Source organism: Mesocricetus auratus, unplaced genomic scaffold, assembly GCF_017639785.1.
Source record: "Mesocricetus auratus isolate SY011 unplaced genomic scaffold, BCM_Maur_2.0 Super-Scaffold_15014, whole genome shotgun sequence".
In the NCBI taxonomy this organism is placed as follows: domain Eukaryota; kingdom Metazoa; phylum Chordata; class Mammalia; order Rodentia; family Cricetidae; genus Mesocricetus; species Mesocricetus auratus.
In genome coordinates, this window is record NW_024429186.1 from 1,772,490 (window position 1) to 1,794,951 (window position 22,462).

Consider the following 22,462-nt stretch of genomic DNA (forward strand, 5'->3'; position numbering starts at 1 on the left):
GAAAAACCAAAAAAAAAAAAAAAAAAAAAAAAAAAAAAGATAAAGGAGCTTTTGGCCTATGTGTGGGAGGAAAAGTTATTAGTAATTATGTACAGTCTGTCATGACCTTTGATTAAAAAAAAATCAAAGGATATAAAAGACCGTTCTTTAATTTAGCTAAATCTGGTTTCTTTGCTTAGTTTTTTTTTGTTTGTTTGTTTTTTGTAGTTTTCTACTTTTTCTCGATAGTTTTTGAAATTCACAATATATAGTAGTGATTAAGCTAGGGTTGGAAAGGCGGTTCAATCGATGAACGGCACTCACAGACTGCAGGTGGGGTGGAGGCAGAGACAGGAGGATTCCACGGAGCTTGCTGGTCAGCAGATAGAGCAAAACTGGTAAGCTCCAGATCCATTGAGAGACTCTGTCTCAAAAAAGAAGGTTGATGAACAGGGTAGTGGTGGCTCACGCCCTTTATAATCCTAGCACCCAGGAGGCAGAGGCAGGCAGATCTCTGAGTTCAAGGCCAATCTTGTCTATAGAGAGACAGCCAGGACTATACAGAGAAACAATGTCTTACCCCCCCCCAAATATTTATGATAATAATAGAAATGACATAGAGGGTAACTAAGGAAGACTCCCAACATCCACCTCTGGTTCTCCATTTATATATATATATATATGCTCATACATGCCTATGCATGCACACACATATGCATACATCACATATATGTATATGCATATACGCAAATAACCATGTTTAAGCAAAACCGTATTGATGACTTGTATTTCAACCCCAGTCATCCTTACTCTTTTTGTTTGTTTGCGTTTTGTTTTTCGAGACAGTTTCTCTGTGTAACAGTCCTAGATGTACTGGCACTTGCTTTGTAGACCGGGCTGGCCTCGAAATCACAGGGATCACCTGGCCCTGCTGCCCAAGTGCTGGAATTAAAGGTGTGTGCCACCATGAAGGCCTTGCTCTATTTTTCTGCCAGAAGATCTTATTGCTGAGAGTTCCTCATCTCTAAAGCCCTAGGTAATGATCAGCACACACTAAGTCTGCTCTGGCTTTTAGTCTAAGAAGCAAATGCTCCCATATACTGAATATAATGTGTATTTTATTTTTTATAGTGTATTTAGATCCTCTTGGACTTTTTTTTAAATGCTGTGTATGTGTGTGTCTATGTGTGGACATCAATTCAGGTGCCCAGTGAGTCCAGAAAGGGTAATTGGATCCCCTGGACCTTGGTTTACAGGTGATTGTTAAGGGCCCAGTGTGGATGCTGGGAACTGAACTCGGGCATTCTGCTAAAGCAGTATGCTCACAACCACCGAGCTGTCTGTCCAGCCCTTACACAGTAGTTTTAGAAATTTGTATTCTCAATTCAATTATCACTTTAGAATTATGGGTTCCTGAGCCAGAGAGACAGCTCAGCTGTTGAGAGCACATACACTGCTCTTACCGAGAACCCGAGTTTCAATTCCCAGCACCCACACCTGGTGGCTTAAAGACTGCCTGTTACCCCAGGTCCAAGGGGGAAATCTCACATCCCCAGCCTTTGTGTGCACACTCCCCCATACACATAATGAAAGCAATAAAAAAATAGATAAATCTTAAGAAGAACTATGGCCGAGCGTTGGTGGTGCAGGCCTTTAATCCCAGCACTCAGAGGCAGAGGCAGGTGGATCTCTGTGAGTTCGAGGCCAGGCTGGTCTACAGAGTGAGTGCCAGGACAGAAACACTGTCTTGAAAAACAAAAAAACAAAAAGAAGAAGAAGAAGAAGAAGAAGAAGAAGAAGAAGAAGAAGAAGAAGAAGAAGAAGAAGAAGAAGAAGAAGAACTATAGATTCGCTATAGAGTCGTAATGTGTCATACCTCAGGGTCTCAACACAAAACAGAGAAACAGAGGTGGGTTACGAACACAGTTAAGTCAACCAGGAATAGGAAAGAAAAGAGGGAGACAGCAAAAGTCCTGTCTGCCCCAGGGGAACCACAGGGAACAGAGTGGAAAGAGAGAAGAGCCCGAAAAAGAGGAGGGCAGAGAGGGCGAGAGTTAAGTGGGCAAAGGGTCTGTCTTTTAAAGGGGTCCTTTGCACCTGCGTGCAGAACTACGTAATCACGTAACCCTGGGCTGATCGGGGCACCACCTGAGTGCGTTCTGCCAGGTGACAGGGGCAGGCCAGCATCATGCCTGAATCCTTTGCAACAGACCAACACGCCGGATTAGGAAAGAGCTGGGAAGAAGTGGTGGTGTGTCGTCTACCCTCCCCGTGGGCACGGGTCACACGGCCCATCAATTGCCAACCCTTCTCACTGACCACCAGACCTTTCAAAAAGGCCAGAGACCCGGAGGTGTCGCCAAGCCTCCTGAGCTCTAACTAAGTAGGGCAGGAAGGCATGCGGAATAACAACACCCGAGGGCTGCCCGTGAGTCTGCCTGCAGCTGTGGACTGCTGTGCTGGCGGAATCACCATGTGTTCCCCCCCCCCCCACCGTTGCCTTGCAGGCAGTGGCCCTCATGGAAGAATTCCGGGGCCTAGACCGGGACGTGGAAGGATCGTCCAAGCAGTGGAGGAAATGGGTAGAATCGGAGTGTCCGGAGAAAGAAAAGCTCCCGCAAGAATGGAAGAAGAAAAGTTTAGTGCAGAAGCTGATTATCTTGAGAGCCCTGAGACCCGACAGGATGACCTATGCCCTGAGGTGAGACCTTTCCAGCAACATGGAAGGAACTCGGTCCCGAGGAGGAGAGGGAGGGGGAGGGGGAGGAGAAGGGGGAGAGGGAGGGAGAGGGGGAGGGGGAAAGGGAGGGAGAGAGGGAGGGGGGAGGAGGAATTGGAGGGGGAGGAGGAGGAGGAATTGGAGGAGGAGGAGGAGGAGAAACTGGAGGAGGAGGAGGAGGGGGAGGGGGAGGAGAAGGGGGAGAGGAAGGGAGAGAGGGAGGGGGAGAGGGAGGGAGAGAGGGAGGGGGAGAGGGAGGGAGAGAGGGAGGGGGGAGGAGGAGTTGGAGGGGGAGGGGGGAGGAGGAGTTGGAGGGGGAGGAGGAGGAACTGGAGGGGGAGGAGGAGGAGGAGGAGGAGGAGGAGGAATCTGCTAAGATTTCAGTTCTGTAATCGCCGGTACCGTTGAACGTAGCTCAGCACTGTTGAGTGGCTAGTCCGTAAGCAGACCCTGGCACACCCTTCCAAAGAGCTTGAGTGAGTTTGAGGGGTGAGGAAAATGGTGGTGATCACCATGGAAGGACTGGGTATCAGCAGGGTGGTGAGATTGGGAGCACGCATGTCTGCTTCCGCCATCTTTATTTAGTAGCCGCACGTCAAACAAACAAACAAACAAATAAAAGAAAACCCTCCTCAAGGAGACACTCGTGGCCCTGTAACTTTACAGCCAGAACACTCTAAAAGCAGAAACCGCAATCCACAGGGCAGTTCCCGTGGCCTTCCCCCCACCCCCTCTGCCCTCTTGACTTCTAAATGGCAATACCCTGCTTAATTCACACCATTCCTCTTTTAATTTGAATTCGCTGTGTTTTTTTTTTTTTCCACAGTATCCATGTGTCTCGGGTCCTCGTTTTGCTTTGTCTGGTTTGGACAGTTTTCCCTTTGCAGAGGCCTCTGTGGAAGCCTCTGCTTTTACAAGTTCAATCTGTTTAGCAGTGCTTGCTTTCTGCTAGGTTTGATGCTGCTGGAAAAAATAATCTCTGCTTAATTGCACTTCCCTGCTCGAAACACCCTAAAAAAAAAAACAACGGCATTTGTATATTCATGAGAAGCCCAGCAGTCTGGAAAATTGCACTGTGGCAAATCTAATGAACTGTTACTAAGTAATGGGGGTGGGGGGGAGGAGGATCTGGTAGGAGGTTTGGGGGTTACGAAGCCTTACGTGGACAGCCGATGGGACGCAGAAGGGGGACCCTAAAATGCAATGCAGGCTCCCGATTTTCAGAGCCTCAAGTCGGAGGCAATTCCATCGATACACCCCCCCCCCCTGCATAATAATAAATCTGCTCGGATCCCTGTGGCTTCTCCTTAAGACACCTCTTACAGCAAACAACAGTTTCTGTCTTGTGCCTGGCTTACCCAACAAGCAGTTGAAAAAAAAAATCAGTCGTCTAAAGTTTTGTTCTGTTGTTTTCTTGGGGGATGGGGTGGGGTCTGGTGGGGGGGGGTCGGTGGGGGATTGCTGTTGTTCCTTTCTACTTTTGCATGCTCTTCTCTTAAACAGAAATTTTGTAGAAGAGAAGCTAGGTCCAAAGTATGTGGAGAGGACCAGGTTGGATCTGGGTCGAGCGTGTGTTGAAAGCAGCCCGGCCACGCCGGTGTTCTTTATCCTGTCTCCAGGCGTGGACGCCCTTAAAGACCTAGAGGTGCTCGGTGAGTAACCAGGAGGCCGCCCCCTCCCTCTTGTCCGCAGCAGCCCCTCTGCCCAGCCTTTCTGTTCAGTTATCTTTTTTCTTTTTTTCTTTTTCCTCCCCTCATTTGTTGGAGATTGGGTGTGTGTGTGTGTGGAAAATGCACAACTAATAACACCGTATAGTCTGGAGAAATACTCCAACAGAACATTCATCTGGTTGGCATAATGCAAGGTTCTTTTGTGGCTGTTTTCCACCTTTTGACGACATGAGGGCCAGAGGGCAATTTTCTCCATGCTCATGTAATCTTGTACAACCCCCCCCCACACACACACACTCCCTGTGACTAAATAATGGTCATTAGGGCAACTCTATTCGATTGTGCGAGACATTGTCGCTTTGTGCTCCAGATTGCTGTTCCCCACAGCCTGCTCCAGGAATACCAGGTTAATATAGCTGTGACCTGCCTGGGCTCCATTTAAATGCAGCCTCACAAGGTGAGAGCCGGTACATTTACCCAATGAGCCAATGCCTTCAAAAAAAAAAAAAAAAAAAAAAAACGGATGCGATATCTACCACATGTTGCTCCTTTTTCTGAGGGAGTTTAGAGAGCTCGCTAACAATGCCGCCATCTATCAAAATGTCAAAAGCTTCATTATCATAAAACCCAAGGAAACGACTTCCGCAGGCTTTTCAAAGTGCTTGCAGGGAAGGCAGCTGGAGAGAGCTCAAAATAATGCCAAGGGAAACAATAGAGGGGTCATTAGGATTTCCATAGGAAGGTGACCTGTCAGGTGGCAGCTGTGGCCACAGATTTAGATTAGATGGTAGAGTTCCAGACTCTCCTCTCAAGTTAACATTTGTCTCTCCCCCCCCACCTACTCTGCCCCCCCCCCCATGTTGTCTTCTCCACAGGCAAAAGACTCGGATTTACAAGTGACTCTGGGAAATTCCACAACGTGTCTCTAGGGCAAGGTCAGGAGCTGGTGGCAGAAATGGCATTGGAGAAGGCTGCCACTGGAGGACACTGGGTCATCCTTCAGGTGAGTAGGAAGCCTTCCTGGAAGACCCTGGTGTGAACCCAAAGAATAGGCCACGCTCTGCTGCCCTGCCCAGCAGAGAAGGGCATTTATTCTGGCGCAAGGTGATGTGCAGAACCTCCCACGTTTACAACGCCCATAGGTGAGAAAGGTACGGAAATGAGCAAGCTAATACAGGAGGCTATACTAATGTCATAGTATGGAAAGACACGTGCCACTTCAAAGTCAACATGTCACTAAAGAGTTGACGGCAGAACATTGTACGCATGCACATACATATGTATGTGATATATATGTAAAATAATATATAATATATATGTGTAATACATATAATGTATAAATTATGTATATTCTTCTGCAACTCTACTTGGCCCCTAAATAGTTATGTAGCCTGTTTGTAAATTAAGAAATTAGAGCAGGCAATTCCTATAGCCCTTCTAGAGCATATATATACACCTAGATCTAAGATTCTATGACCTAGTGTCCTCCAGGGTAATCTTCTTGGCCTAAGATTCTAATGCGCTCCCAGAGACCCTGAACACAGGCCAACTCTGGGGAACCATGGAGCTGGACTGGTCCCTACAGCAAGCCCTGTCAGCCATCAGCATGACTGGTAATGGATATTTGGTGTGTGATGCCATTAGCCCAAATGCTCTTGAGGAGGCAGCTCATGGAATACCCGTCTCCAGTCACTATGGAAAAGCTCTAGGGTCAGTGTTGTTCTCCATGTAGGGGTAAGGAAAGGGAGTCTCAGATTAGCTCACAGACATGGTATGGCATAGTTACTGCTCAGTACCAATCTTCTTTAAACAACCTACATACCCATTCTCTTCCAAAGTCCAGCCTTGGCTTTCCCTGGTGTCTCTACTACAGAGGTTTGATGCATATTGCATTTCTTCTTAGCATATCAAAACTTCTTCAGGGCCAGTCAGAAGGCTCAGTGGCAATCTGATTTCAATACCTACAAGCCACTTCAGAAGGAAGAGAAAATAGTGGACTTTCAATAATCTCTGATCTACACATATATACACACACACATGCACACACATATACATATACGCCACACATGCACACACATCCCACACACCACACACACACACACACACTCACACCACACACACATATACATACACCACAAATATGCATATACCACACACATACACATACACACACACTACACATGCACACACAATCACACACCACACATACATACACATGAACACATACACATGTACACATACCCATAAACTCACTCTCTAATAAATAACATCAGAAGATCAAGATTGCAATTCATGAAACTGAAAAAAAATACTTATGTTGAGAGAGAGAGAGTCTTTGAAGAAGGGAAAACTCATTGACTATGCTGGGATTTAAGGAGTAGAGTAGTTGAGAATACACAGAGCATGTTACAGAATGACTGATAGCTCTCTTTTGAGCTGGCCTTTCTTCCTTTACTTCTTTTGAGTCTATATGCTAATGAGGAGGTTTCCAAATGAAACAAGGGACCAGGCACATTTATGCCTGGTAGAGCTTATACTTTCTTATACTTTATTAAGCTAACCCAGATATGTCTCAGCAATTGGATTTGAGCTATAACAAAGCAGAGTTGTAGGCAACTTCATCTCACCAGGAATTGGTGTGGGTCAATGCTTGAAATAGGTCACATGGAGTGGCGGGTGTGGCTTTACGGTGACAACCTACGGTGGTTTTACAGGATTTAATAGGCTCAGTGCCCCGTTCTGTCTGGGCCTTTGCATTTCTTTCTCTGTATAAAAACAAAGGAGCAGGGCACATGATAGCATATACTGTGAATTCTTCCAGACCAGAAACATGCCATGGGTTCTCTGAGCTGTCATGACACTTACATACAGGAAAAGGTTCTAATACTGTAGTTCCAGTCATATCCTGAAATGACACAGGAGTCACGAGCCCTGCTGTCTTGCAGAATATCCATCTGGTGGCCAAGTGGCTGGGAACCTTGGAGAGACTCCTTGAAAAATTCAGCCAAGGGAGCCACAGAGATTACAGGGTGTTCATGAGTGCCGAGGCCGCGCCTTCCCCGCAGGAGCACATCATCCCTCAGGGCCTCCTGGAAAATTCCATCAAGATCACTAATGAGCCCCCCACAGGAATGCTGGCCAGCTTGCATGCCGCTCTGTGCAACTTTGACCAGGTAAGAAAGCAGATGCAACAAGCCCGTGTCTTCTCAAGACAGTGCCGTGCCATCATCAACTCAGGCATCATATTTAGACTGGAGAAGTGAAATCTTTGTGTGTTGTATGCACACATGCCCACATGTGCTCATAGGGCACCTCTTTTTCCTCCCTTTATTTTTAAATTCATATGCGTTGATTGTTAAGTAACGGGTTTCATTGTGACAGATGAATGCATGTATATAGTGTGCATTTATCATACCCATTCCCTCATTACTCTCCAATTTGTACCCCCTCTTACTGGTATCCTTACTCTTCCCAAATAGTCCCCTGGTCAACTTTCATGCGTATGACTCTTTGGAAGAAACTTCACCTATTGCTAATTTAATGGCTAGGAATACTCTTGTGTTTCGTCTAAAGCTAAGAAAACATAGCCTGCTCTGAAATGTGTGATCCCATGGAGTCTCATGGCACACAGAGAAGACCCATTGCTGATAATGTATTGTGATGGCATTGGTGTTCAGCACCTGTGTGGTGCTGTAGACCTGACTTTTGATATTTCTAAGCTGAAAGCCGCTATTTTTTGGTTGATATCTATGATCAAATTCTACAGTAGGCACTTGTCACTGCAACCAAATAACCTGACAAAGGGCAAATTGAGCAGTTAAGGATTTATCTTGGCCCACAGTGTAAGGTGATACCCTAGGGAAAGCGTGGTCACTGGGGCTCCATCCATTAACCCTAGGAGCCTGCTGCTGGGACCCCTTGTAGCATGGCAGGGTCAGAAAGGAGGAGGAGTAAGGAAGGGGGAGAGAGAAGGAAGGCAGGAAGGAAGGAAGGAAGGAAGGAAGCAAAAAATGAAGGAAGGAAGGAAGGAAGGAAGGGAAGAAGGAAGGAAGGAAGGAAGGAAGGGGGAGAGAGAAGGAAGGAAGGAAGGAAGGGGGAGAGAGAAGGAAGGAAGGGAAGAAGGAAGGAAGGAAGGAAGGGGGAGAGAGAAGGAAGGAAGGAAGGAAGGGGGAGAGAGAAGGAAGGAAGGGAAGAAGGAAGGAAGGAAGGAAGGGAGAGGGAGAGGGAAGGAAGGAAGGAAGCAAGGAAGGAAGGAAGGAAGGAAGGAAGGGGGAGAGAGAAGGAAGGAAGGATGGATGGGTGGAAGGAAGGAAGGAAGGCTGGATAGATGGAAGGAAGGAGGGAAGGCTGGATAGATGGAAGGAAGGAAGGAAGGAAGGCGGGTGGCTGGGGAACCAAGGCTGGGCTATAATCCTCGATGCCCGCCCCCTTGGAGCCCACTCACCCCATCTGTGCTCCACCTTCCAAATGGTCCCCACAATCTCCCAAAATAATGTCACCATCAAGCAAACAGGTACTAAAAACAAAGGAACCCATGCAGCACATGTCACGTTGAAACTAGCTGCATTCTTACTTATATTTCTGCTTTCTTCCCAGATAATAGTGTATGCAAATTAATATTCAGTCGCATCATTTTCTTCACCCAAATTGCTATATCCTACTGGATCACAATCTGGTCTTTGAGTTTCCTTTCCTGATATCACCATGAGTTGCTATTCTAACTTCTTAGAAAGCTTTGATATATACCGCTATTCTTTGGAGAGTGGAATAAAGCCCTAAGGAGGAAGTACATATGATTTGATGATAAATACTGAATATCCTGTTAGGAATATTATTTTTCATAAAGAACACCAACATGCTTTACTTTTTCCTTTCCCTCTTGTGGTCAATACCAAATTTGGTGAGGGAATTTTACTGCCCTAATTAGGGTTTCTATTGCTATGAAGAGACACCATGACAATTCTTATAAAGGAAGACAATTAACTGGGGTGGATAATGGAGGTTTAGTCCATTATCATCATAGTGGGACATGGTGGCTTGTAGGCAGACAGTGCTGGAGAAGTTCTAGGCCTTCAGACAACAGAGACAGAACTGAGAGTCCTAGGTCTTCAGGCAACAGGAAGTGGTTTGAGACACTGGGCAGTATCATACTTTCCTCCTACGGGGCCACACCTACTTCAACAAGGCCATACCTCCTAATAGTGCATCTCACTATGAGTTTAGGAGGGCCAATTACATTCAAACTACTACATACACTAAATGGCTATCTCTATAAAATAAAATGTTGAGGGACATAGTTAATTATTTACTTAAGCAATTTATAGCCTGTTGTAAATAAGACTGTGTAAACAGTAGGCACTCAAAAAATTTCATTGAATCTCTTAAATATTTACAATGTGCTCTTTCTATACACTATGGCAGGCATATATTTGTTTTGGTTTTGTCATCTCACAATTTCGGGCCATCAAGAATTATCACATTCTTTCTAAAAAATGCACATACAATAGGAATTTGATACTTACAAATTTACACATATGTATATTCCTCTGAGACACTTGTCCTTATAAATAACAATATACCTTCCATGAAAAAAATTATGCTTCTGTTCAGTTACCCTTTAGATTTTTGGTGAAAAGAATACAAGTTTAAACCATCTCCCTAGGGAAGTACATGATCCCAGATTCTGCCAATAGGGAAAGATTTCCCCCAAAGCCTATGTGAATTCCCTAGTTAAGACTACCTGCTCCTACTCGTTCAAGAAAGTATGGGCTCTATCAACTGCTGTCTGTGCTATTACATATACTAGTTGAAAGGCACATTTGTTGAAAAGACTTTTCATATCTTTAAAAAAGAAAGCATCTTTGTTGCAGAAAAAGATCTCTTGGAAAACTAAGACTAAATTTGACCCTAAGAAGCAAAAGGAAATTCATCACCCATTCACCAAACATCCCCTCGAGCGTATTTTAACCATCCACACTGGGGAAATCTCTACAGAGCAAAGACGCTGGCTTGCCTGTTATGTCTGGAGAACAGAAGGCTTGTTTGTTGTTTTTGTTGTTGAGATTGTGTTCTAGATACTCCTCCCATTGCTATGATAAAACTACCCCCCCCCAAAAAAGCCATGTGGCTTTCGGCTCCAGGCATACATACAGTCCAGCGTGGCAAGGAAGACATGCCAGCAGGAACGGGAGGTACCACGTCACAATGAGTCCACGGTCAGCAAGCGGAAAACCATGAATGCTATTCTGCTTGCTTTCTCCTTTTTATTCAGCCCGGGACCCCCGTCTTGTCAATAGGACGGCCCACATTTAGGGCGGGTCTCCCCACCTCAGTCAACCTAATCTAGATAAGCCTTCACAGGCAATTCCAGAGGCTTGTCTTCTAGGTGAGCCTAGATCCTCTGGACTAATGGTCAATGTTAACTATCATCACACTTGTCATCTCATTGGGAGGTTGCCCCCTGTGCCCTGGCTGGCTACAGACGGGCCCCTGGGATCCTTTTTGTCGGAATCGGAGTCCGCTCTTTCTGTAAGATGTTCTTAACAAGACAGCACTGACCCAGCAAGGTGGAAAGTAGTCCCGCTACAGGAGAGTTCTGGAGGCACGTCACTGTGGGCAGTTGACATGAGAAATTAAGCCCACGGGCCCCACACTTGGTCCCCTAGCTGATGTGACTCTCTGTGGGGGTTACAGGGGGGCGGGCGCTGCTGGAAGAGGTCTGTCAAGGGGACCGAACTTTGTGAGTTCACAACCTGGCACCACTTCCAGTCTGCCTGCCCTGCTTCCTGTTTGTGGTTGAAGATGCGATCTCTTAGCTCCCCACTCATGCCTCCAAGCCTGCTGTCCACCAGGATAGACTTTTATGTCCTGGGAACCATAAGCTGAAATAAATGCTCCCTTCCGTGAGATGATCTGGTCATCACGTTTCATCTGGGCGACAGGAAAGTAACTGACATGTACCCATCAAAGCTTCCGTGTGTCACCAACCCGGCCCCATATGAGTCTTTGTCATTGCACCATGCTCGTCGTGCTCTCAGGAGATAAAAGTTGCATCCCCCAATAGAAGACTGAGAGAAGGAACAAGAAGTGACGAAGGGAGCCGGCGGTGGTGGCGCAGGCCTTTAATCCCAGCGCTCGGGAGGCAGAGGCAGGCGGATCTCTGTGAGTTCGAGGCCAGCCTGGTCTACAAGACAGGACAACCTCCAAAGCCACAGAGAAACCCTGTCTCGAAAGAACAAAAAGTGACAAAGGGAGCATGTTTGTTTTCTTGAAAAGACACATCCCACGGATTAACGTTGAGTCTCACCTCTTCCTTGTAGCTTGTGTGCCAAGACACCCAACAGAAACCGAAAAACAATAATACCAAAATCCTTCATTAATTGTGCTTTTCATGCATACATACATGTAGGAGGAAGCTGTGTGCCGCCAGCCTGGTTCCAGAGCCGCATCAGTCCCAAATAAACACACAGGAGGCTATATTAATTATGAAGCTGTTGGCCTTGCTTGTTTCTTACTGGCTAGCTCTGACTTAAGTAATTACCCCATAATTGTTAATCTAAGTATATCTCTTATCAGAGAAGTTTCCAGGCTTCCTACCCCATGGCGTTACATCTTGACTCCCTGTGTTTCTCCTACCCAGAGTCCTCCTGGACTCCTAGTCCCACCTATCTTGCTTCCCTGTTGGCCAACAGTGCTTTATTGACATATACACAGGACTTCCCCCATCACATACATACATACATGCACACATGCATACTCACATAGGATAAAGTTTAACTTGCAAATATACCACGGCAAGAGATTAACAATGGTAAAGCGGAATAGTCATAACACTATTAAATGAGCAATTTAAAATGCAAGAACAATTGCTTGGGCTGTGGTTGACCCCAGACAATGAAAACTACAGAATTTGCAAAGCAAATAGCAGGGGATTGGATATAATAGAACTCCATTCACTTCATAAGCCAAATTTATAATCTAATAGGTCTTTTGTGGGGGGGGGGGGGGATGCATGTGTGAATGTGTGTGGGTGCTACATGGTTGTATGCATGGGGGATGCATACACACATGTGTGTGCAGGAACACACACCTCTGCTGAAGGTCGAGGATAATGCCACATGGCTTCCTCTGTCTCTCTTTATTATAATTTTTTTTTAGATCAGGTCCTACACTGAACCCAAAGGTAGCCAGTTTGGCTAAGCTGACTTCCTGGCAAGCTCCTGTGGTCCACCTGTTTCTGCCCTATGGGGCTGGAGTTACAGGTCCACAATGTCATGTCTAACTTTTTACCTGGGTGTTGACATTTGAACTCACATCTTGCTCTCGAACAGCACGTCCTTATCTACCAAACTGTGTCCCTGCCCCTAAATCTGTAATTGTAATCTATCTCTTCTTGCATTAGAATTCACATCCAAACTTGGGCATACAGGTTGAAAAAGAAGAGTTCATTTCATGGCAGCCTTTTGCTTCCTCTAGCATTCCAGAATGCTTCTGCAAATCTGGTCATTAAGAGACCAACATGTCAAGAGAACTATTTCTTGCAGGGTGCTGCCAACCTACACCTCTTTCAGCTCAAGGGTATCTGTCTGCCTTTGAAGATTTTGTAATTGCCACTTGGGGGTTCTTTTCATACGAACCATATTTTTTAGAGTGAGAGTTTAGGTCTTTATTTCCCTGAGAAATATGCATGCAAAGTCAGGGGTTGAGTGCCAGTGACACTATTGTGTAAATACGGGTGCCTGCTCTCTGTTTGACACTGTTGTGTAATACAGGTACCCATTCTCTGTTGACAATCCTAACTCTGTAGCTTTCTTTCCTTCTGTTTTTTTTTTTTTATTTCTTTAATTATTACTTTGTGTCTTCTTGACATGGTTCCGTGTAAGCTTGCCCTAACTTTCGGTGTCGCCGAGATGATGTTGGACTTCTCATCTTCCTGCCTCTGCTGCTCGCATGCTGGGGAGGAAAGGCTGCACCACCCACCGTGCCCCTTCTATGCTGGGCTGGGGATCAAACCCAGGATTTTGTCTAAGATAGACAAGCACTCAACCAACCGAGCTGCACCCCATCCTGGTTGTCTGTTTCCTGATATTCACTTGCTCATCAGTCGGTGTGTGAACACACAACTGTCTCAAAACAGCGTGGCGGCGGGTAAAACCACACTGTCAGAAATGCATGGCTCACGTTTTCTTCCTGCAACATTTATGCCAGCAGAACAGCCAAACGGGCATTGGCCCATTTCTTTAACACCGAGAAGAAAACCAAGCTACATATGATAATAGATTAAATTACTGTACTTGGTATGGTTATTTGAGTTTCATGTGATTAATGCCAAGTGGCTACTCAGTGTCTTGTTAGATTATAATTTTCATACGTAATTTCAGATACAGTTCCTTTCTTAGAAATACCGCACTCTTAAAAGGTAGCACTTTTATTTTTACAGCCTTAAAAATTGAATCGTTTATCTTTGTTTACCCTCTTGCTTTTTATTTGATGTGTGGTTGTGGAAAAGGTTATTTTTTGGTCATCATACAGCACTTATCCCCATGAATCACCTAAAAAAAATGGCCTAATATAGTGCAACTTAGAGATGCTTTTGGCTCTGAACTACATGTAGCCTGGCAATTCTAAAATTATATTTAGCAAAGCTAATTTTGCTGCAAGTATTATCAGCAGAAATGGAACACTTCCCTAGTGATAGCCCATAGCAGCAAACCCAATCCAAAAGTCCCCGAGAGGCCAGGCATGGACTTCTCAGGTTCCTAAATAGCCTTGGTATGGGGCCAACGTGGTTAAATATGAACTTAAAGGCAGTAGGCAGGAGGGTGCAGCCTGGGTCCTGCTGGCTCCTTGCACCTATTCAAGGAGCATCCTTGGCTTCTCTTCCTGGCTTGCTTTGCAGAGCACTGCTGGGTATAAGAATAGCTAAGTACTTTTCAGCGGCTGATCTGATATTTTCTACCTCTTTATTTGGCTGCCACAGGGGCCTTAGCCATGGCAGTGTGGCTTACTGGGGCCCAGCCCCCTCCCCTTGAATGTACAGAAATCCTGCAGATCTAGTCGACACCCAGAGCTCAACCTTAATTCTCCCTCGGTTCACTGGAAGGCCGTGTGTCTTGGATTAATTAAAGGACAGGCTACATGGCTATTAAACAAAAATAAGCAGGGCTGTTGATGGAGCCAAGTCCAGGAGTTCCAGCATGGGTGAGTGAGGGACTAGGTTCAAACCCCAGCAGCACCTGATAAACACACTTACACACAGAGAGAGAATCAGGTTATAGTGGCGGCAACAAGATGGCGGGGTGCTCTCACACATACCTGGCCGGTCTGACATGTCATCCACGCACTCCACTGCTGACGTATGCCTCCACTAAACCTGACCGGAGGGTGCCAGGGTTGTCTGGTCCTCATTGTTTCTAGCCCACAGGGGGGAAAAAAGTGGTGAGGGCAAAACCATTTTCCTTTTCAAGCAAGCAACATGGACGAGAAGTGATGCCCGTCACTCCTGCTCAAAACCTGTCCTGAAAACCTTGATTGTGAGGCTCCCGTGGCTCCAGAAGTGGCCTAGGAAGGGTCTTTCAGTGGATGGCCATGTGCACAGACACTCTTAGTCACCTTGGGACTGGGAGGTGTGGGGAGATGTGACTAATTAACATTCTGCTAATGGTGACTCTAAGACTGTGTTACCCAAAGTGTGCTGTTCTGCGGAGGAAAGGATACCAGTCAACACTGGGGTGGTTAAGATGAGTGGCCCCGTTTTCTAGAGAATTTAAAGATTTTAAGTAGGAAGAAAAGTGGGAACATTGCTTAGTTGGGAGAGTACACAAAGGCCTGGGTTGATTCCCCGTAACTTCCGAACCAGGTGCAGTTGCACAGGGCTGTAATCCCAGCATTTGGGAGGCAGACGCAGAAAGATCCAGAACTCAATCAAGGCTACCCATGCCTAAGTAGTGAGGTCCCGGCTAACCTGGGCATACACACCCCGTCTGAAAAGAACAAGCCTTCCTCTTACTTCAGCACATTGGCAAAAGCCAAATCGTCTCCACTTGTCTTAAAGCTCTAGTAAAATGTTCTGAAGCCATCGGCCCCGGTATTGAGAATTCAGGCCCCTGCCCTTATACACCATGTTAATGGTTCATCAGCCATGTCTCGTCTTTCCTCCCAGGATACGCTTGAGATGTGCTCCAAGGATCAGGAGTTTAAAAGCATCCTCTTTTCGCTGTGCTATTTCCACGCCTGTGTGGCAGGGAGACTGAGGTTTGGCCCCCAGGGCTGGAGCCGAAGCTATCCTTTCAATCCGGGAGACCTGACCATCTGCGCCAACATCCTCTACAACTACTTGGAGGCCAGCCCTAATGTAAGTGCAGTGTCCAGATACCCCCTTCCTAGGAGTGGATGGAATCTGTCCCTTTTCGGGTGCTATCAGAACAGACGGTCATTTCTTTCTTTGAAGCTATTACTGAAAATCAGCCAGTACCACGGTAAGCATTTTTTTTCCACCAAGCATGAAAATAAACCAGATTAAAGGTTCTCATAAGATAGGTCAGACCGGTTCTACATCAGTAGCTTGTGCAAAAGAAAAAAAAATGATGTCCTTCATTATGTTAACAAAAACAGTGGTTTACATGTGCATATATACCAGATTCATTAGGCAGGTAATGAAGCATTTGCACAAATGTAATTACATACAGCAGTCCTGACAGTTCATAACACTGCATTAATAATCACCACAATTAGTTCTGATGATGGAAGCAATTTACAGTGCGTCACATGTATAAATAATGGTGCATTTCCTGCATATGTCATTATTATGTATAAGGATGCCACCTTGTTGTGACTTTCTCGGTAACGTTCACCTTGGTTTGGAGTCAAAGGTAGATGGATGGATGGCCATGTCTCCGAACTAAACCCACAGATGGGAATGGAGATGCCTCATCAAGAACACTTGTGTAAACTCGCACAAACAGAATGGTTGGATTGTAGAAAGAGAAGAACCATTAGCTCCTAAGGAGGGCAGGATGAACTTCATCTCCGCAAGGGGGAAGAACTTTTCCCATTAAGTGGCATCCATTTGCAGGTGTATTTGTCAAAACCGTCAGAGGTGGAGCTGTGAGCCGTTACAGACTTCCGATCTATGTGTCTCAGGACACAGTGGTTGGTGGTTCTTTTAGTAGCCATTGTCACAAGTTTCCCGTGGTGTTTTCTCAGGTTTTGGTGGCAGCTGGACTGCCAGGACCCTATGCACACTCAACACATGAGGGGTGCTTTCTCTCAAGGAACAGGTTGTGGTTGTGCTATTTCAAAGTAAATGGGTTTCATATGGCTTGTGATCAGTAGTCCTTTTATTTTTTATTTTTTTTATTTTTTGCCTTGTTCTATTGTTTACCTTGCTTGTCTTTTGATTTCTGGTTGCTTTTTTTTCTCTCTCTTTTCAGTATTAGAGATTGAATTTAAGGCTCCATGCCAGGAAAGAGCTCTATCACTGAGAGTCACAGAGTGAAATAGGGTTTCACTCTATGGTCCAGGCTTGCTTTGAACTCCCCCTCTACCCCAGGCTTCATGAACTTGAGATTCTCTCGCCTTGAGCTCCTGGGTAGCTAGGATTATAGGCCCACGTCACCTTAGCACGATGCTTTATGCTAACTGTTACACACAAAATGGAACACTGGATCTGGGGGAGAGGGGAGGTTGTAGTTGGAATACTGTTATGAGACAAGAAAAAGAAAAAGAGGGGCTGGAGAGGTGGCTCAGAGGTTAAGAGCACTGGCTGCTCTTCCAGAGGTCCAGGGTTCAATTCCCGGCACCCATGTGGCAGCTCACAGCTGTGTTATTCCAGTTCTGAGCAGTCCTGTGCCTTCACATAGACATAACATGTAAGCAAAAACACCAATCCAAATAAATTTTAAAAATATATTAAAAGAAAAAAGTTTGCACCACCACATAGCTGAGCATTGGTGGTGCATGCCTTTAATCCCAGCACTCGGGAGGCAGAAGCAGGCGGATCTCTGCGAGTTGAGACCAGCCTGGTCTACAGAGCAGCTACACAGAGAAATCCTATCTGGAAGGAAGGAAGGAAGGAAGGAAGGAAGGAAGGAAGGAAGGAAGGAAGGAAGGAAGGAAGGAAGGAAGGAAGGAAGAGAGGGAGGAGGGAAGGGAGGAAGGAAGGGATGGAGGAAGGAAGGGAGGAAGAAAGGAAGGAAAGCATTATTCTAACACTCCTGCAGGAAGAAATAAACAAGTCAAAACTTCATCGATGTCCTTTGCAACTGTCCATGAGTCTGGGTCCAGGAAGGCAGTGCTGTGTCGGTTGAGCTCTGTACATAGCAGAAGTAAAGACGGAGAGGAAAAGGGGAGCGTTGACTTGTGCCGTCTCTAGCTTCAGGTCAGCATCGCAGTTGGTCAGGCAGACCGTACTGTGACCAGCTGTTCTTTCTGTGGGCACCAAGGTCAACACAGCTTTAGGTTTTCAAGTCTGCCGTGTCTCTCAGATGCCTTCACCCGAGTCGTTTGCCACACATGAGGAACCGAGTTATCAAGACAGGAATTTAAGTTAGAGTGTGCCTATTATGCGGTTGTACAAAACGCTCTTGTATTGGTTACTTTTCTGTTGCGGAGATGCAGCTCTATGGCCAAGATAACGCATAGGAAAAAAGTAAGAGATTATCTTGGCTCAGGATTCCAGAGGGTTAAGAGTCCATGAAGCCAGAGTGTGGCAGAGAGTGGCGGCTGTTGCTGCAGGAACAAGAAGCCGAGAGATGGCATCTCACCATGAGCAGGAAGCAGAGAGTGAAAACAGGCCCAAAGCCCACCCCCAGGCATCCAGTGAAGTACTACCTCCAACCAGGCTGCACCACCCTAACCTCCCCAAACATCGGCACCTACTGGAGGTGTCAAGTACTCAAATGTCAGAGTCAAAGAGGGGGGACATTTCCCATCCAAAACACCACAGCTCTTTACAAGACGGCATTAGAAGACAGCAGCTAAGGGACTAGGAGACAGATCAGTGACTAAAGTGCTGGCTGCATGAGGGACCCAAGTTCAGCTCCCCAACATAAGCATAAAAAACTACCCGTGGATGGAAGGACATGCCTGCCATCAGAGTGTTGGGGAGGCAGGACAGGTCGCTATCTGGAGCTCCTGCAGGCAGCCAATCAGTGAGCTCTAAGTGAAGTGCAAGCCCCTGGCTTTAAAAAAACAACAAAAAAAGAGCATGGTAAGCAATTAAAGATGCCTGATGTATAAGCCGCTAGCTTCCACATGTGTACACATATATGTACATGCAAACCCCACACACCTGTGTATAACATGCTACCCCCACAAAAGGGTTGATGGGGGAAGTCCTTCTGTGTATATGTTTGATTGGTATAAATAGAGAACACTGTTGGCCAACAGGGAAGCAAGATAGGTGGGACTAGTAGTCTAGGAGGATTCTGGGAAATGTAGTCAAGGGTGAGTCGTCGCCAAGCGATCATGGGAAGAGGACGCATGAGGCTGCGTCCTTGGAAAGATAAGTCCTCATAAAAATATGTATTAGTAATTATGGGTCATTAATTAAGTCAGAGCTAGCCAATGAGAAACAATAGCAAATGGCCAACAGCTTCATAATATAGTTTGTCCTGTATGTTATTTGGGGGCTAAAGGGACAACGGGACCCAAGCAGGAATCCCACAACATAAGGGGTTCCTTTTTGTTGTTTAAAAAAAAAAACCAACAAAGATTAGGCTTAGGAGAAGGAACCAGCGATTGAAAGGTGCAGACCTATCTAATCAAAATTATGAAGGAAAGTACACATTGACGACTGACATGTAGGGCATTAATTCGGTCAGAATGGGAAACACAGTTAAGTCTGTTTCTGACCAGCTCTGCTCTGTAGAAGGTGTTTGTGGAGTGGAAGAGAGCACCCCCCCCAAATCTAGCTAGCCACTTCTCTCGCCTCTCATTCATTTCAAGCCACCTCAAGAAAAGGACCCATTTTAGGTTCATTCTTCAAACTCGCAGCAAGTACGTTGCAGTGGCCCCGGCAGCTTGGCTTGTTCTGTCACGTCACACCAGGAGGAAGGCTATAATTACGGTTTTATTTGAGCGGTCGGGGGGGCAATGGACTACTAGGGAGGGTACAAAGGTTCCTGTCTGTAAAGGCTACATCTCAGACTGGCATGTTTTGCAAACTCCAGAGGGAGTGAGAGGGCAGCAGAGAGTGGTTCGAACTCTGTGAAGCCAGCAAAGGAGATGCAGTGATTTCTTGAATAAAACGTGGTATGGTAGTTACCCAGTCAGGCTGCAGCGGAGCCCACATCGGTCTGGAAAGCGGATTTGTCGGGGCCGCTCTTGCAGAGAGTGATGACAGTCAAGAGGACCCCTGTAGCGTGTAGTCTTCTTTTGCCAGTCGCCTGGGCCCTGCCGCCCTGTCTGAACCCCCAATTAACACACAGGACACTATATCAGTTATAAAGCTGTTGGCCGTTTGCTTGGTTTCTTACTGGCTATCTCTGACTTATGTATTTAGCCCATAATTGTTAATCTAAGTATTTCTCTTACTGGAGAAAAGGGTCCGGAACTCTTACTTTTCTGGCCCCTTACATGGTATCTCCCTGTCTCTTTCCCAGAATCCTCCTTGACTCCTAGTCCCACCTATCTTGCTTCCCTAGTGGCCAGCAGTGCTTTATTCAACAACCAATAAGTGACAGATTTGTAGAATGACATCTCCCATCAGACCCCCAAATACAAATTGTCTAGCTGGCACTTTCTTTTCCTCCCAGACACATAATACAGACTTTATAGGAGGTGTGATGATGAGTCTTGGGGTTGCCAACAGGTTGCACCTAAGGATAGGGAACATCAAGCAGCCGCCTCCTTCAGATTGGCTTGTCAGGTTGACCTCTAGGCGTGCCTGGGAGGCATCTACTTAATTGCCAATTGGTGGGAGCAGGGACTCAGCCTAACTGTGGTTGGAGCCACTCCTAGGCAGGTAGAGCTGGACTACAAACAAAAGCTAACTGAGCCAGCCAGTAAGCAGCCTTCCCGAGTGACTTCTGCTTCAGTTCCTGCCTGCCCCGGCTTCCTTCCATGTTGGATTGGAACCTACAAGCTTAATAAACACCTTTTCCTCCCCCTTAAGTTGGTTTTGGTCAGGGTTCTATCACAGCAATAAAGAATAAAGTACAACAGCAGGTAACAAATACAGGTGAGATTGGAAGGCACAGGGAAACAACATCTCAGGAGATTTGGGTGGAATCCAAAGGGTTCAACTGTCCTATGTAACCTGTTCCAGAGACACAGTAATGTGTGGTGGTGTTAGAATTTCGTCAAATGTATTAGAATACACTGAAAATAATTATCCAGAGAAATTCTACACAAAAACTTAAGACATCTACACGCTGAATTTAGCGCTGGCTGACAGGGTCTTTGTAGGGTTGCTGGGGTAGAAGGGGCCAAGCTTGGGCAGATACTCTAGGCCTGGAAGTGAACATTTGTGTGGTATGATGGTGAGTTTCACTTGTCAGCTTGACACATTCTAGAGTCACCTAGGAGGAAGGGGCTCTTAGTGAGGGAATGTTTGGTTAAGTTGGCCTGTGGTCATGTCTGTGGGGAATTATCTCAGTTGGGCTAATTGAGCTGGGAAGACCCTCCCTGCATGGGGGCCGACACCACTATTTCATGGGCGGGGCCGTAAACTGCATGATGGGCTGAGAAAGTAGACTCCACTGTCTCATGGGCAGGGCCCTGAATTGCATAAAGGGCGGAGAAAGTAGGCTGAGCTCCAGCATGACCACATTAAATCATTCCCTCTGATCTCAACAATGGATATGATGTGGTCAGGCGCCTCACATCCATGCCTGCCATTTGACTTCCCAAAATGATGGACTGACTAGAAATTGTGAGCCAAGGCAACCCTTCCTCATCATGTAGCCTTGTCTAGGTAGTTTGTTCCTGTCGACAGGAAAGGAAACTGAGAGGTGTAGTGTTTCTCCCCAGGTCCCGTGGGAAGACCTTCGTTACCTCTTTGGGGAGATCATGTATGGGGGCCACATCACAGATGCCTGGGATCGTAAGCTCTGCCGGGTATATCTAGAAGAATTCATGAATCCATCTCTGGTAAGACATTTTGAAACTTGTTACTCCGAGAAAGAAAGCTCTGTCGAGAGTTTTTCAGATCATTTTTACTATGTGTGTAGTTCTTAGATGTTCCTAAGGATGTTGGCCTTTCATAAAGATATTCTGCTATTCATTTTGGGGGGGGGGAGTTGTTAAATGTAGACTCATAGCCTCTTCGTAATAGCCATATGAACTGGGCTGAGATGACACCGTTTCTCCATTGTACAAAACAAAATACTGAGGGACAGAGATTGGCCCCAGATCTCTCAATGAGTGTAGGGATGAGCTTCAGTGGAGCATAAATCCTGTGGTTTCAAAACAGGGTTCATTTTACTACCTTTGTTGTTGTTGGTTTGCCGCCAGCATAAATCATAAAATATTCTACATTTTGATCAGTAAAACTATTAATATTGCTAGATGTATGCTTAGAGGAACCTGTAGTACTTAAGTCTATGATGTGATAGACTCATGGACTTGACTGAATCATCCCATCATGTAAACCTGGAGTAGGCCATCTCTTTGGGGCATTGAGATGGCTTAATGTTAAAGGTATCTGCTGATAAACCCGGCCCAACTGAGTGCAATTTCTGGATCCCACATGGTGTAGAAGGAAAGGACATGTTGTCTGGGTTTCTGTGAGCCCACTCCTGCATTTATGAGCATGAGGGCACATGCACACCTCTCTCTCTCTAGTAATAATAACATCTCATGGTATTTCATAACTACATAGTTGTAATACTTTTAAATTTAAATAAAATGGTTAAGTCTATTAAGACCGTTACGCAATGAGAATGTCAACCATGTGTGAGGTGACGAGCTTACTTGGGACTTTGCTTCAAGCAATCTGTAAGTGTTGGGGTTCCCCGAATTGAGGAGGGGTCCCCAAGATGGATTCATCGCCCCAAGAATCAAGAGTCTACGTGCCAATTGATGCGACAAGCAAGAGGCTTTAATTAGGCATCTGCAGATGGGCCTCTCGGTCAGTTTTTAGACCGATTGGCCC

General features: G+C 46.0%; 1 protein-coding gene across 1 annotated transcript in view; it reads left to right on the forward strand.

The window, feature by feature from the left end:
• Nucleotides 1-22,462, forward strand: part of Dnah11 (dynein axonemal heavy chain 11) — a 308,279-nt gene that overhangs the window by 270,938 nt on the left and 14,879 nt on the right. The window contains exons 71-76 of the mRNA XM_040742314.1: nt 2,487-2,680; nt 4,202-4,350; nt 5,244-5,371; nt 7,314-7,541; nt 15,530-15,721; nt 21,340-21,459. Of these exons, the coding sequence (XP_040598248.1) occupies nt 2,487-2,680; nt 4,202-4,350; nt 5,244-5,371; nt 7,314-7,541; nt 15,530-15,721; nt 21,340-21,459 (1,011 nt within the window). The remainder of the gene's footprint in view (nt 1-2,486; nt 2,681-4,201; nt 4,351-5,243; nt 5,372-7,313; nt 7,542-15,529; nt 15,722-21,339; nt 21,460-22,462) is intronic.